Source organism: Giraffa tippelskirchi, chromosome 2 (genome assembly GCF_054371585.1).
Source record: "Giraffa tippelskirchi isolate mGirTip1 chromosome 2, T2T-mGirTip1v1.2.pri, whole genome shotgun sequence".
NCBI lineage: Eukaryota > Metazoa > Chordata > Mammalia > Artiodactyla > Giraffidae > Giraffa > Giraffa tippelskirchi.
The window spans coordinates 232,700,774-232,715,311 of NC_137276.1; the positions used below are offsets into that span (position 1 = coordinate 232,700,774).

A 14,538-nucleotide genomic window follows, 5' to 3' on the forward strand; every position below is an offset into this window, starting at 1 on the left:
TCCAGCTGAGCTATTTCCCACATATATCACCTCCCTCTTGAGCTTCCCACTCCTCTAGGTCATCACAGAGCACCAGGCTGGGCGCCCTGTGTTAGGTTCACTTTTCCAATTGCTCACTATCCTGTGGATTCAAAGCTGCGCCAGCTTGGATGATCCACAGATGGGCAACGTGATCTTCAGTCTATGATCTGGATGATACCTTGCTCTTTCCTTTCTCAACATCATAGGGCTCCAAAAATGTGTGCATTCGAGAAAATACAATTAATACTCTGAGTACTCCTCTTTCTTTAGACAATTCTCTGTCAACAAAGGAAATCCTTCAAAAAATAAAAAGCCTGGGTGCTCAGAGTACTAAAGTTTCCCACTACCCACAGTTCAGTTCAGTTGCTCAGTGGTGTCCGACTCTTTTCAACCCCATGGACTGCAGCCCGCCAGGCCTCCCTGTCCATCACCAACTCCTGGAGTTTACCCAAACTCATGTCGATTGAGTTGGTGATGCCATCCAACCATCTCATCCTCTGTTGTCCCCTTCTCCTCCTGCCCTCAATCTTTCCCAGCATCAGGGTCTTTTCCAATGAGTCAGCTCTTCCCGTCAGGTGGCCAAAGTATTGGGGTTTCAGTTTCAACATCAGTCCTTCCAATGAACACCTAGGACTGACCTCCTTTAAGATGGACTGGTTGGATCTCCTTGCAGTCCAAGGGACTCTCAAGAGTCTTCTCCAACACCACAGCTCAAAAGCATCAATTCTTCAGCACTCAGCTTTCTTTATAGTTCAATTCTCACATCCATACATGACTACTGGAAAAACCATAGCCTTGACTAGATGGACCTTTGTTGACAAAGTAATGTCTCTACTTTTTAATATGCTGTCTAGGGTGGTCATAACTTTTCTTCCAAGGAGTAAGCGTCTTTTAATTGCATGGCTGCAATCACTATCTGCAGTAATTTTGGAGCCCAAAAAAATAAAGTCAGCCACTGTTTCCCCATCTATTTGCCATGAAGTGATGGGACTGGATGCCATGATCTTTGTTTTCTGAATCTTGAGCTTTAAGCCAACTTTTTCACTCCCCTCTTTCACTTTCATCAAGAGGCTCTTTAGTTCGTCTTCACTTTCTGCCATAAGGGTGGTGTCATCTGAATATCTGAGGTTATTGATATTCACTACCCACAACCCCCCCCCCAATTTCACCTCTGCCTCAGCACTAGAAAAATCTGTGATGTCAACTATTACACCTAATGTTTCTTTCACTGGGAACGCTAACAGCAGAGTAAAGGAAAGAAAATAAGGCTAGCTAAAAAGGATATATTTCTTATAAGTATATTAGAAAGGGAGACACATCCTACATTAGAATTCTTCACATGCAGCAAATGAAGGTTCATCAGAATTAACAAATTAAAAGAAAAAAACTTTGGGACAAAACAAAACTGAAGTTAAAGTGTTTTCAATCAAAATAGCCTTGCATTCCAGAAGAATGAAAGGCTCATCACTCAGCTTCACACCATCGTGAAAAATGTCCAAGATGGGGATCACACAAACTGTTCACTCAGGAACACAGGGAAACGAGCCTGTGTTGTCAGAGCAGCTGCGTCTGAGACCTGCCACATGCGTCTATACCGGTTTTGAATTTCAGCTGGATTCTACTGAACTCTCAGACAAATGGAGATGTAGAAAAGTCACAATGGTTATGAAACAGATGACGGTTTTGTAATATGGCCTCCAAATAAAAATTTATCATGTCATTAAAATTTTGAGCTCTGTTCCTAAAATACTAATAAATGGCATATTATGGCTGATTCATGCAGATATATGGTGGAAAGCATCACAATATTATAATTATTCTCCAATTAAAAATAAATTCAAAAAGAAGCAGAGGGAAAAATGGAAAAGTAGTAACATCATCTCTCTTGTGCAATGCCCGGTATTAGGTTCTCATCGACTTGTTCTGAGCCCTCTGGACAACCCTGCATAGCTCCATTTGCTAATGGGTGAGGTCTTTTGGTTTTCTACTTACTTTTGTGTTCCCAGGGTCTTGGATGCCACCCGGTATATTTCAGCTGCTCGTTTGACATATGTTGGATGAATGAACCTTGGGTCCAAGCCTGACTTCTGTCTGCATGTCTAACTCTTTTTCTACCCAAGGGATGTTGAAGCCAATACTGCTCTGGTCTATGAGGGTCATTGTCAAGAATTTGAACCTCCACTGGTGTTCCTTGGAGATGAACTCCTTCAATAACGGAGCAAGGAGTCTATAGGTGATTTGGGTACAAACTCTAAGTCAGTCCTCCAAAGCTTAAAAGAAAAAGTCAACAAAATACATTTTTCTTAAGTTGTAATACGATGCACATACCTTTGAGTGGGTGGGTGGAATTGTGTCTGTTTAAATTTGTATCACAGGTACCACAAATTGTTTGAATCAGGATATTGAGTTGTCTTTTCTGCGACTAAATAAAGTCAAGGACAGTGGGGGCTCCCAATAAAGGCAGGGAATTAGGAGGACTGTGGATCCATTCACAGAGCTTTTGAACCAGTGCCTCTCACAGCAACTTCACTAGCGTAGGCTGGTTCCAGTCTTCCAATGTGCAAGCGTTTTATTTCCTGAGCCTCATACATTAACCTGTTCCTTTGCATAATTCTGAGTTTGTTCAATGATGCTAATAGCAGTTTCAGCTCCTTAACAACGCAGACTTTAATATTGTTAAACAGACTTTAGTTCACTATCAAAGCGGGAGGGGGGTTCAGGATGGGGAACACATATACACCGATGGCTGATTCATGTCACTGTATGGCAAAAACCACTACAATATTGTAAAGTAATTAGCCTCCAATTAAAATAAATTAATTAATTAAAAAAAGAGAAACTGATAACAATCCTAATTAAAACAAGAACTACCATTCTTAAGTGTTTGCTATATCCTAGGCACTGGTGCATGGAGAAACATCATTTTCTCTTTGCACCAACTTCAAGAAACAAGCACTGCTTTCTGCATTTTATGGAGAAGTACTATATTTCAGTTCTGATCTGCTTAGCTTAGCACTTTCACAGAAAATATTAGGGAGCTGGAGAGGGTCTCTAAGTAAGTAAATAAGTAAGTGTTAGTCGCTCAGTCATGCCCGACTCTTTGCGACCCCATGGACTGCAGCCCACCAGGCTCCTCTGTCCATGAGATTTTCCAGGCAAGGATACTGGAGTGGGCTGCCATTTCCTTCTCCAGGGGATCTTCCCAAAGGCCTCTTAATCCTAGTTCTCCAGGACAGATGGAGGTCACCCTTGCCAGGTGAGTGACCAACCCTAGAAAAGGCCTCAAGAAAGGTGGCATCTTGCCCACTTACATTTAGCCATCTGGCCCGTGACAACATCCATCAATCCTGCCTTTAGAAAGTTCCTACTCAAGTCCAAACCAGAGTTTGCACTGCTAGGGCTCCCAGTTTCTCTAATGGGAGAGCTTGGTGTCATCTGGCTAGTCTTCTCCAGTAATAACCCTCCACACACCCGAAGGCAGGGACTCAGCTGCTCCTCGCTTTCCTTTCTCTCCATGAAATAATTTTCAAACACTTGTCTTCCTGGTTCAGGTGGTATTTTCCAACACCCTCTGCGGTTGCACTGTGGTCTGTCCTCATGGCTCTCCCATGAATGGAGAACAAAACAGCAGGCTGGGTGGACGCAGATGCCCAGAAGGACACTGTGCCTGGTCCAGCGGTGTTTTTGGTTTTTTTTTTTTGTAAGGAACCTCTGCCAGAGACTCTACTCACAGGGAGTTTTAAAGGTCGCTGTGATATCGGGTGGTTTATCTAGAAATGCTACACAGCGCATTTCCTGGCAGTCCAGAGGTCAGGACTCTGTGCTTTCACTGCTGAGGGTGAGGGTTCAATCCCCAGTCAGGGAACTAAGATCCCACAGGCTGCTAGGCGCTCAAGAATAAATAAATAAATCAAAGTGTCAATAGAAATATTATGCGGTAAGATTTTAATCTTCAACCTAAGAGGCTATAAATGGAATGACTTTTCCTTCATAAAGTGTGGATATTTACATGATCGGTAAAGTTATAAAATCGGCTCATTGGTTTCCATCATACAGCAGTGACCAACATGCTGGCCACCTCTGACATCCTTGAATGTTTACTGGCCCTCCAACTTAGTATCTATACACCAGAGCCAACGCAGAGTCTTGGAGAATAGAGGCCTGGGTCCAAGCCCCGACTTTGCCACGTGTCAGCTGTGTGAACCTGGGCATATGGGTCCACTTCTGCAGACTCAGGCTTCCCTGATAGCTCAGTTGGTAAAGAACCCGCCTGCAATGCAGGACCCCTGTTCAATTCCTGGGTCGGGAAGATCTGCTGAAGAAGGGATACACTACCTACTCCAGTATTCTTGGGCTTCCCTGGTGGCTCAGCTGGTAAAGAATCTGCCTGCAATGCAGGAGACCTTGGTTCGATCACTGGGTTGGGAAGATCCCCTGGAGAAGGGAAAGGCTACCCACTCCAGCATCTGGCCTGGAGAATTCCACGGCCTCTATAGTCTATGGGCTCACAAAGAATCGGACACGACTGAGCGACTTTCACTCACTCCCTCTGCAGACTCAGTGTTCCCATCTGCACGATGGGAATACCAGTGATTCCCATCTCACACACACTGCTTGTGTGAACTAAACAGGGCGGTGCATATCAAGGGCTTGGCACGCTCCTGGTACATAGTAACGAACACTTAGCTCAGCTCCATGCTTTCTTGTAAATGCCCCTGAAGAGAGTAGAAAGACAAAGAAGACTTATGAGGCAGGTGGCCCTTCTTACCACAAACGATCGCCGGACGGCGGGCACCTGATTGAAGGCGATCACCACGGGGATAATGTCCAGGGCACTGAACTCCAGGCCAGCGGTGGTGATGGTCTGGGGGTCCACGGATGGGCCGCCACTGAAGAAGGTGGTGATTCTTCTGGTGTGAGGCCCCGGGAGCATCCGCTTGAAGACATGCCTGGAGACAAACCTCATGGCCTTGCCGATGTCCCTGCTGGCCGTGGACCGCTCGTAAGGGAGGGCCTCGATCTCTTTGAGGAGTCTGTCCTTCCTGTAGGTGTCCGAGAAGCGGATGAGGAGCCTGGCGTGGGAGTCGTAGGCGAGCACGGCCACACGCGCACCTGAGGGGCAGTGATCCTCCCGGACCCGGAGGCCACTCAGCAGGGAGGCCAGCATCACTTTCATCCGCACAAACTCGGGCTCTGTGACGCTCCGGGACTGGTCCAGCGCGAACACCAGCTCCGTGGGATACAAGGGGCACTGAGGCACTCCTAAAAGGCCAGAACAGGCGGCTTACCATGAGCCCACTCGGTTAAAATGGAAAAAAAAATGACGCATACATAGAAGGCTAAGTAATTTAAAATGTTAAATATTAAAATATGGAAACAACTAAATCATTAAATGTTAATAACTCACATAATAAAACATGTAAATATTTAAATCTTGAATAATTAAGATTATATTCTAAAAACTGACTTTGCTCTCTTAAATAAAGCAAAAGATGAACTCATTTATGAGACAGAAACAGACTCTCAGACATAGAAAACAAACCTATGCCTACCAAAGGGGAAAGGGGTTGGGGATAAATTAGGGGTTTGGGATTAGCAGATGCATAGTATTATATATAAAATAGATAAACAACAAGGTCCTACTGTATAGTACAGGGAACTATATTCAATATCCTGTAATCAACCACAATGGAAAAGAATCTGTAAAAGAATATATATGTATATATACACATATATGTATGTATATAACTGAATCACTTTTATGTATGGCAGAAGCTAACACAACATTGTAATCAACTATACTTTGGCCACCTGATGTGAAGAATTGACTCACTGGAAAAGACGCTGATGCTGGGAAAGATTGAAGGCAGGAGGAGAAGGGGACGACCGAGGATGAGATGGTTCAATGGCATCACCAACTCAAGACATGAGTTTGGGTAAACTCTGGGAGTTGGTGATGGACAGGGAGGCCTGGCATGCTGCAGTCCATGGGGTCGCAAAGAGTCAGACACAACTGAGTGACTGAACTGAACTGAACTGAACTGATACTTTAATTAATTAAAATAAAGTACAAGAAAATGTCTATAATTCAATTTGAGTTTTAATGAGTAAGTTCGTTACTAAAACTCCTAAATAATAAAGAGCTCATGGATATGCCATTTTACCTATGGAGACTGAATCAATGGTATCATGTGTTTGTTGCTGGAACTTTATTAAATAAACAAAAACATAATTTTTTTTTTTTTTCACTCAATGAGGAAATTTAACAGGGGTTAAAAAGGGATGAATGTTGAAAGTTCTGTTGATAATTTCAGATTGGGACTCACCCTCTCTGTGCCTCAGTTTGCTCATCTGTAAAATGACACTCCTTACAGCGCCCACTGTCTAGGCAATTAAGTGAATCAGCAAGGTAAAGAAAGTACTTAGGACCATAGTGCCTGGCACACACCAGGTGCTCAATTCATGTTCGCCATTACTATTATTGTTGCTGACTTACCCAGTGTGAGAGAGAAAAGCTATATTACTTAAAAGAATGAGGAGAGTTTTAACTGATGGATTTTTATTTAAGTAAGAAAAACAAATTTAACCAATAAATATGCCTTCTTACTTAGAGAAACTTTAAGACTGTTAAACTCGAATGTGTTAAGATTTATTCATTGATTGCAATTCATTCATTCTAATCCCAGTATCCTGGGACTGACGGCCACTGCATGGCACGGAGCAAGTGACAGTGAGGAAGGAGGGAGGCGAACCCAACCACCCAGCAACGGAGGCCGGTCTGGGCCACTGCCAGGCTGGCAGAGAATACGGCCCCTCCCTCCAATGCGAGTCCTCTGGCTGTTACACACATCCTCCCGACAAGGCTTCCCTGGTGGCTCAGCTGGTAAAGAATCCGCCTGCAATGCAGGAGACCCCGGTTTGATCCCTGGGTTGGGAAGATCCGCTGGGGAAGGAAAAGGCTACCCACTCCAGGATTCTGGCCTGGAGAATTCCATGGACTGTATAGACCATGGGGTGGCAAAGAGTCAGACACAACTGAGCAACTTTCACTTTCCCTACAATGCACTTTCCCACAGCAGCCAAAATAAACTCTAAAAACTTGTTCATCAGTTCACGTTTACACCTTCAATACTTTTAATGCCCTCTCATTCCATTTTGAATAAAACCTCCCTCCTAAACGTAACCTACAAAGCCCAGTGGGATCTGGTCCCTGCTTCCTTCTCCATTTCTTCACACACCATGTCCGCCTCATCATCGTGTCTCAGTGACCTTGGGCTTCCGTCAGGAGCTAGAAAACACCTGGATCTCTCTTGTGTTGTGGCCTTTGCACTTGCAGGATTCCCTGCCTGGATCATGCAAAGCCAGCTTCTTTTTAATTCTTCATCCAAACTTTAGTGACATTGCCTCATTGAGGAACCCTCCATTCAAAGGCATTTCTTCCCTCCTCTAATGTTATTCTGTGACAGAATATTCCATTCTTTATCTCTTTCATAGCAACTAAAGGATTCTGTAATTCTTTTGCTTGTTCACTAATGTGGATCTTCCACAAGAATGGATCCTTCCAAAGACAGGAATTATGTCCATCTTAGTCACTACTGTCTGGGACAGATACTGCAACATAATGGGCTTCCAAGAAATATTTGTTGAATGAGTGAACAAGCAACCAGAGGGCATGGATTGATGCGTTTATATAAAAAGTATCAGGGTATAAAGGTATAGAGGGCCATCACCCTCTGGGTTATAACAGAAACATCATGAAACCAGTTTTTGTAATATTCCTGAAAACTGGCCCAGAAGATATTAAGCCAATATGGTAATTAACATCAGCCATGATCTCCATAGATTTTAGCACTATCTGAGCTATACATGCAGCTTACTTGCTATCTTATCATCCCCAGCTTTATTCCATGCACTTTTGCCCTTTGCATCTTAATCCTTAAAAACTAGACTACAGACATAAATAGAGAGAGAAAAGGGAGGGAGGGGAAAATATTATTACAAAAAATCTGTTGGTAAGGAAAATGGTACTGGTAGTCATTAAAATGTTAATAATTAAAAAATCAAACACTTGGTTGACAAAGAGCTGTGAGACTCGGCTTAAACTCGAGTGATTTATTGGAGGGCTGTGCTACCAAGAGGGCTTAGATAAAATTTATATAATTTGGCAGGCAACACAATGTTCTAACTCATCTTTCCAGATGTGTGACATTTTGGAGCTTGATTATAAGATGCTATAAATAAAATTACTCACCCTGTCTGCCAGCTGGGGAAGAAGAACAAAAGAATTTGGGTTATTATTTGGTAGGAGAACAGCATTCTGTATTGTGCAAGAAATCATGGCAACCAAGACCCTACTTTGTGAGCTTTTTGAAGATGACTCAAAAAATCAAGACCATAAATAGCGTTTGAAGATATGCAGACAGATCAAGCATCTTGGTAAAAGCACGGGTCCTTCCACAGAGAAACAGGGTGGGAGACTGGAGGGCCGTAAGTCAGCAGCAGGCAGCCAGCTGTCAGAGGGAAGGGCTCTCTGCCTGCGAGGGGGCAGCATGTTGCAGAGAGATGCCCCGAATTCGGAAAGTTAAAAGGTCTGAATCCCTTTTCACTCTAAATTTCCCCATGTGGGTATCTATAGCTATTGATTACATATATGTACACATATATACGTATTTATACATGTGTGTGTATAGGTAAACATCCTTGATAGATTTACTCTTAAGTAAATGAAGCTTTCTCTAGGGATTTGTGTCAAAACAGAATTTCTGGGACACAGAGTATCATACATCTTCAACTTCAACAGGTATTGCCAAATTACTCTCAGATGTGGGTTTCCCTAGTGGGTCAGTCAGTAAAGAATCTGCCTGCAATGCAGGAGACCCAGGTTCGATCCCTGGGTTGGGAAGATCCCCTGGAGAAGGGAATGGTAACCCACTCCAGTATTCTTGCCTGGAGACTCCCATGGACAGAGGAGCCTGGTGGTCTACAGTCCACAGGGTCAAAATAGAGTCGGATGCGACTGAGCAACTAACACACACAAATGAAGCTTAAGCTTTAGGACCACACTGTCCAATAAGAAAGCCACTAGTCTCTTGTGACTACTTACATTTGAATTAGTTTAAATTAAATGAAATAAATTCAGCTTTTCACTTGCACTAACCATCCATCAAGGCTCAAATTCCGCTGTGGCTAGTGGCTGCATGCTGGACAGTGCAGTGGACACTTCCATCGTTGCAGAAAGTTCTGGGCAGCACTGTTGTCAACCTCTCACCCAAGGGGGCCCCAGCAGGGCCTTGAGAAGGGCCCAGCCACTAGTTCACATGATCACATACTTTCATAACAGGCAGAAGTCATTGGCTGTGATTTCCTTTCTTGTTCTAAATGACACTTCTGAAGTAGTTTTGTACCTTGTTTTGGATTTATAATTTTGTATTAAATCCCTCACATTTTGAAAGCTCAGATCTCATCACACTTGGATCTACCCTTGAGTCAGTATAGGTCACGTGGCTCCAACGTCAGAGAGCCCGCTCTGCTAGTCCAGCCTCAAAGCAAGCAATCTTCATGATCCAATGCATAGATTTGATTCTCAGAATGGATGGTTCCATTCTGCTACAAGGCAGAGTTAAGATCAGCACTGCATTCAAAGCTTTGGAAAGTCTGTCTTTGACACCCATACTCTCTCCAGAAATGGGCTCTTAATTTGTCTGTTTTCTCCCCCCAAATGCCTTGAGGGAACTGTGACATTTTTTTCAGTCCTAACATTTATCTAGGAAGTCATTTGTACGTGAACATTAAGCAACCAAGTCTCCTCATCTTGCCCATGGAATTCCTTTGATGCTGCTAACACGTGTTTTGACAGAAGAGGCTGCTCTAAGGGTCTCAAAGCAAATTCAAAAGAGCCTTTGCCAAATCAAAACTCCCTTTTTGCTTTTAAAACTTTGGAAGTAAAGAAAATACAGGCAGACTGGGTAACTTTAGAAGCAAATGAGTCTAATTCAAAGTAGTCAAGCACACCTTCTCAGGGAATGAAAAACAAATGTCAGCGTTCCCACCAGCCAGGACACCTCCTTGCCACGGCCAGCTCTTTCACAGCAGCTGAATTCAATCCTTAGCTATTGTTAGGGGTTAATAATTTTAAAAAGTTTAATGTGACTCCTCACTGGTTGATTTCACCATCAGGAGACTTCTGACCTCATATCTTCATTTTTCCCTGATTAAATGCACTAGATATATCCTTCCTTAGTGCTGGGACGTGTTTCATTAGACATGCTGGCAGCCAGAGAGGGAGTTAGTAGACCTCAGTCTATGCCGCCTCCAAATATACACAGTGACATCTCTAATTTTAAGAAACTGTCTGGTAACTAATCTCAATTATGAGTGCAAAATTTGCTGCTTTTCTTCCATGAATGCTGACTCTCCGGGTGATCATCCTAAGCGCGGTACTTACGACTATGGTCCCGCACGTACTGGATGAGCTCACATGTCTGCAGTTCAAAAAATAAAACAGAATGAATTAACCAACAGACTCCAGGTCCTGCAAGTTGAGAAATAACTAAACGCAGGGGACGCTCGGGCTCAGTTGGAGTCAGCAGATACGTACAGAGAATGAAGCCAATCCTTTGGCCCCTTTCACACCCTGGGGAAACAAAAAGAATGTGGTTTCAGGGTTCTGGACGCACATCTCAGGAGCCAGAATACGCATCGACATTACTCTACGAAAAAGATAGCTTCTTAACCTTTTTATTCTCACTAAGAGGGAGGAAAAAAATCCATGTAGGATACTCATCACCAGATTAACAATAACATTCTACGGGGAGGAACCTGCACATAGTGAGCCTCCTGTGGCCACTGACCTCCAGGTGTATCTCTGGACGATAAGGGCTGTCCAGAAGCTAAGGACAGAGCTGGCAAGGAGACACGGGCCGGGAGAGCTTTGGAGCAGATCCTGGGGCTAGAACTAGATAAGGCTGCACCATCCCCTGTGCTGGGCCCTCCTTAATGCAGAGGTATCGAGTTCCCCAACGCTCTGCCTTGGCCACTGGGCAGCCGCTGAGTAGAGCCTGAATCTGTGCCCATCATCAGCTGGATGACAAAGGGACTAGACAAGCCAAAGGTAATCCGCACTGTCTTCCAAAAATGAATATGTGTATATTTGTGTGTATATATATGTATATGATCATGTATATGATCATATACATTATATATTATCATATATGATCACATACATGTATATATGTACATATCTATCTATCTGTGCAGGGGATAGAAAGAAGAAAGTGGAATCGTTTGGGATTTGATCTGTTCAGTCTCAAGTTGGAACAGGAAGAGTCTGGCTGAGCTCAAAGAGACGGGGGAAGAATGCGATGGCGCCCCACCCAAACTCCTCAAGAAAATAAGTTCCACGTGAATGCAGTGTTGGTAACTTATTCACTATTTGTGAATTTCCTCTCCCTTTCTTTCATTCACTGATCACTGACTGTGAGAAAAAGGCAAGGATTGGTCGGATAAATAAAATTCACTCATCACTGAGAAATCTCATTCTAGATGAAATAAGAAATCTCTTTTTGTTTCCTTTCTTGCTTTCCCCCCACCACCCAAGAAATGGCAACTGATACTTAACCAGCACTTTTTCCCCTCCTCTCCCTGAGCACATTAAAGGTGGGAAAATGGTGGAGATCATTGCCAAGCTGCAAACACAGAAAGCATAACATTTGGATAATGAAGACTTCGGGTGCTGACTTTTTATCTGGAAAAGGAGCTGATGTGATTGATGGGTTTTTGATTTACCTTGCGTCCAGGAGGTCCCAGCTCCCCAGGGGATCCTGGTTCTCCGGGAAGCCCAGCAGATACCTTAAAGCAGAATTTATTTACTTTAAAATTATACATGTATGTTTGTGTCCTTATGGATGTGGGATACACATCCCACAAGCATGTATTGCTTCATATTTCAAAAGCAATACACTTTCACTTTAGAAAATTGAGCGAGTCTCAAAAAAGCACACAGAAGGAAAAAAATCCTCAGCAACCTCTTCTCCTCCAAATAATACTTGCTGACATTTTGGTGTTTCTTATTCTAGTCTTTTATTTATTTATCCTTTTGGTGTTAATCTATATATATCTTAATATATATATATATATATATATATACATATACATATATATATATTTTAGATTAAAATCATGATCTTTATTTTTAATTCTAAAGAGTATTTTTTAAAAGCAATTTTAGGTTCAGAAAACAAATAAGAAGTTACAGATGTTTCCTATATATATCCTGATCCTTCACACTCCTAGCTGCCCCCATTATTAGCATCCTTCACTGGAGCGGTACATTTGTTACAACTGATGAACCTACATTGACATCATAATCGCCCAAAGTTCATAGTTTACATTAGAGTTCATATCTGGTATTTTACATTCCATCTTAATATATTTTTATACTTTTTATTGTTGCCTTTTAAACTAAACATGTATTTCTGGACATTTTCATGTTACTAAATATTCTTTCACAAAAATCACCTTTCATGGCTGCCATAATATTCTATTAAATGAATATACTGTAATTTATTTAATCAGTCCCTTATTTTTGGCATTTAAGTTTGCTGTTGTTGCAATAAGCATGCCACTATAAAGTCATATGTGCATTTCTGATTATTTCCTTAAGAAAGTCTGCTAGAACTAGAACTTCTGGGTCAAGGGAGAAACTTTTATCTAAATGAATTTTTATCTCAATTTATCTGAATTTAGTAGGTGACTAAACTAACAAATACATGAAAACAAACAAACAAAAACTCAGAAAAGCAAAAATTTAAATGTAAAAACGCTTGAAAGAACCACAAGAAAGCATAGAACAGTTGGCTGGAAATATCTGTAGTAAAATGGGGAATAGCAGCAGCAAATAAAAACAACAGCTGTTGACTACTTCCTTTATGTGTGTGCACTCAACAATATACTTTATCATAAAGAAAGCTAGAATTTAGTTTAAAAATTAGGACAATATTTCTTTGTTCATTCTTAATGTCATGAGATGTATAAGCTTTAAGAGAGTGAAAGACAAGGTCGTTTAAAATCAACTTAATCTGTAAAAGCCTTGCCTGTGAAATAGCAAATAATTACTGATTGCCTTTGTGTCTTCCAATGATATGTACAGCATGCTGGGTTGCGTGAAAAAGCAAAACAAGATGCAACCTTACTATTTTATTTAAAAGATATAGATTAACCTCTAGGGGAAAAACAGGTATTTTGGACATAAGATTTTACTTTTGTTCCCTCCAGTGTTTTACTAAAATAATAGTGAGCAGACATTTTTTTTTTTAAAGACAAAAAACAAACATGGGGAGAATGAGAAATGAGACAACAGCTTTCAAACTAGAAAGTATTAAAAGACTTAGAGCTGAAAAAGCTGAATCCTAGGCCGGCAGCAGGGAAAGCTAAGAGGCTGTGTGTTTTATAATGCATTCTCAGAAAGTATCTCTAGAAGCGGCGTGAAGGAGAGAGGGCAAGTAAGGCAAGCAATCCCCAAGCTTCCTCCACGTTCTCAACAGTGGAGTCGAACGCCCTTCTTTCTCCTCAAAGACAAAACTGAGATGGATACACACTAGGAAACCCCAGGCAGAGCTGAAGGTTGGTGGTACCATCCAGAAAACAGGGCAATCAAATGAAGCTGTGGAATCGATGTGAGACCCCTAGAAAGCTGGGGCTCCCAGAAAGCTGGCAGCCAGACCTTCCCCCTTAGGTGGAAGATTGAAAGAATCTTTTCAGGGGAATCTGACTAGACAGAGAAGAAAGACCCCAAGATGCTGATCTCGGATGTTTGCTAAGTAGCAGCTCAGTCAGATCACTCTTCAGTGAAACTTGTAGTTGACGAGCCCCACTCATTTCCTTGGGGCTTCCAGTCAGATTTTGTGTCCTCAGCCCTTCAACAGAGAGACACGTGTGACACGGAGAGCAGGACAGACAGAAACACTGCTGCGAACAGACCATGTTCGGCAAAGGAGACTTCAAAAGTACTAATTTATATCCTCAGAGAGATGAGATGTTTCAACCATGAAACAGAAGTAGGATAGTTTAAAAAAGAATATTCAGGCAGCAAAAAAAAAAAAAAAAGAGTGCTTGAAAATTAAACTGTGAGAGAAGCATTGTAAGATAAAGTCAAAGAAATCTCCCAGAAAGGAGAGCAACAAGACAACTTTTAGAGAAAAAGCTACACGGCAGACAAGTTGCCAGGTTTTCATTACAAACCTTGTGAAATTAGTTGACTCTCTAAACCAGTGGTCCTTAACTGGGGGGAATTCTGTGTCCCTCAACCCTGACTCCTGTGGGGACATTCGACAATGTCTGGCGATATTTTTGGCAGTCACAATGGGGAGAGAAGGGGTGGGTGATGCCGACTCTAGTGGGTAGAGACCAGGGACACTGCTAAATGTCCTACAAAGCAAAGAACAACCCCCACAATTATCCAGCCCAAAATGTCAGTGGTGCTGTGGCTGAGGAACCCTGCCTTGAAGGGTATACATGTGT

General features: G+C 42.3%; 1 protein-coding gene across 5 annotated transcripts in view; it reads right to left on the reverse strand.

Moving 5' to 3' along the window:
• Positions 1-14,538, reverse strand: part of COL6A6 (collagen type VI alpha 6 chain) — a 130,064-nt gene that overhangs the window by 21,437 nt on the left and 94,089 nt on the right. For 3 of the 5 annotated variants that reach the window (XR_014077720.1, XR_014077721.1, XR_014077722.1), the window contains 4 exons: positions 11,806-11,868; positions 10,619-10,654; positions 10,462-10,502; positions 4,790-5,283 (listed from right to left, as the gene is read on the reverse strand). Coding sequence is in view for 1 of the 5 variants with exons in the window: in XM_081573202.1 (XP_081429328.1) it covers positions 4,790-5,283; positions 8,273-8,284; positions 10,466-10,502; positions 10,619-10,654; positions 11,806-11,868 (642 nt within the window). In the remaining 4 variants the exon portion in view is untranslated. Of the gene's footprint in view, positions 1-4,789; positions 5,284-8,272; positions 8,285-10,454; positions 10,503-10,618; positions 10,655-11,805; positions 11,869-14,538 lie in introns of all 5 variants that reach the window. The other 2 variants (XM_081573202.1, XR_014077723.1) reach the window with 2 other exon arrangements.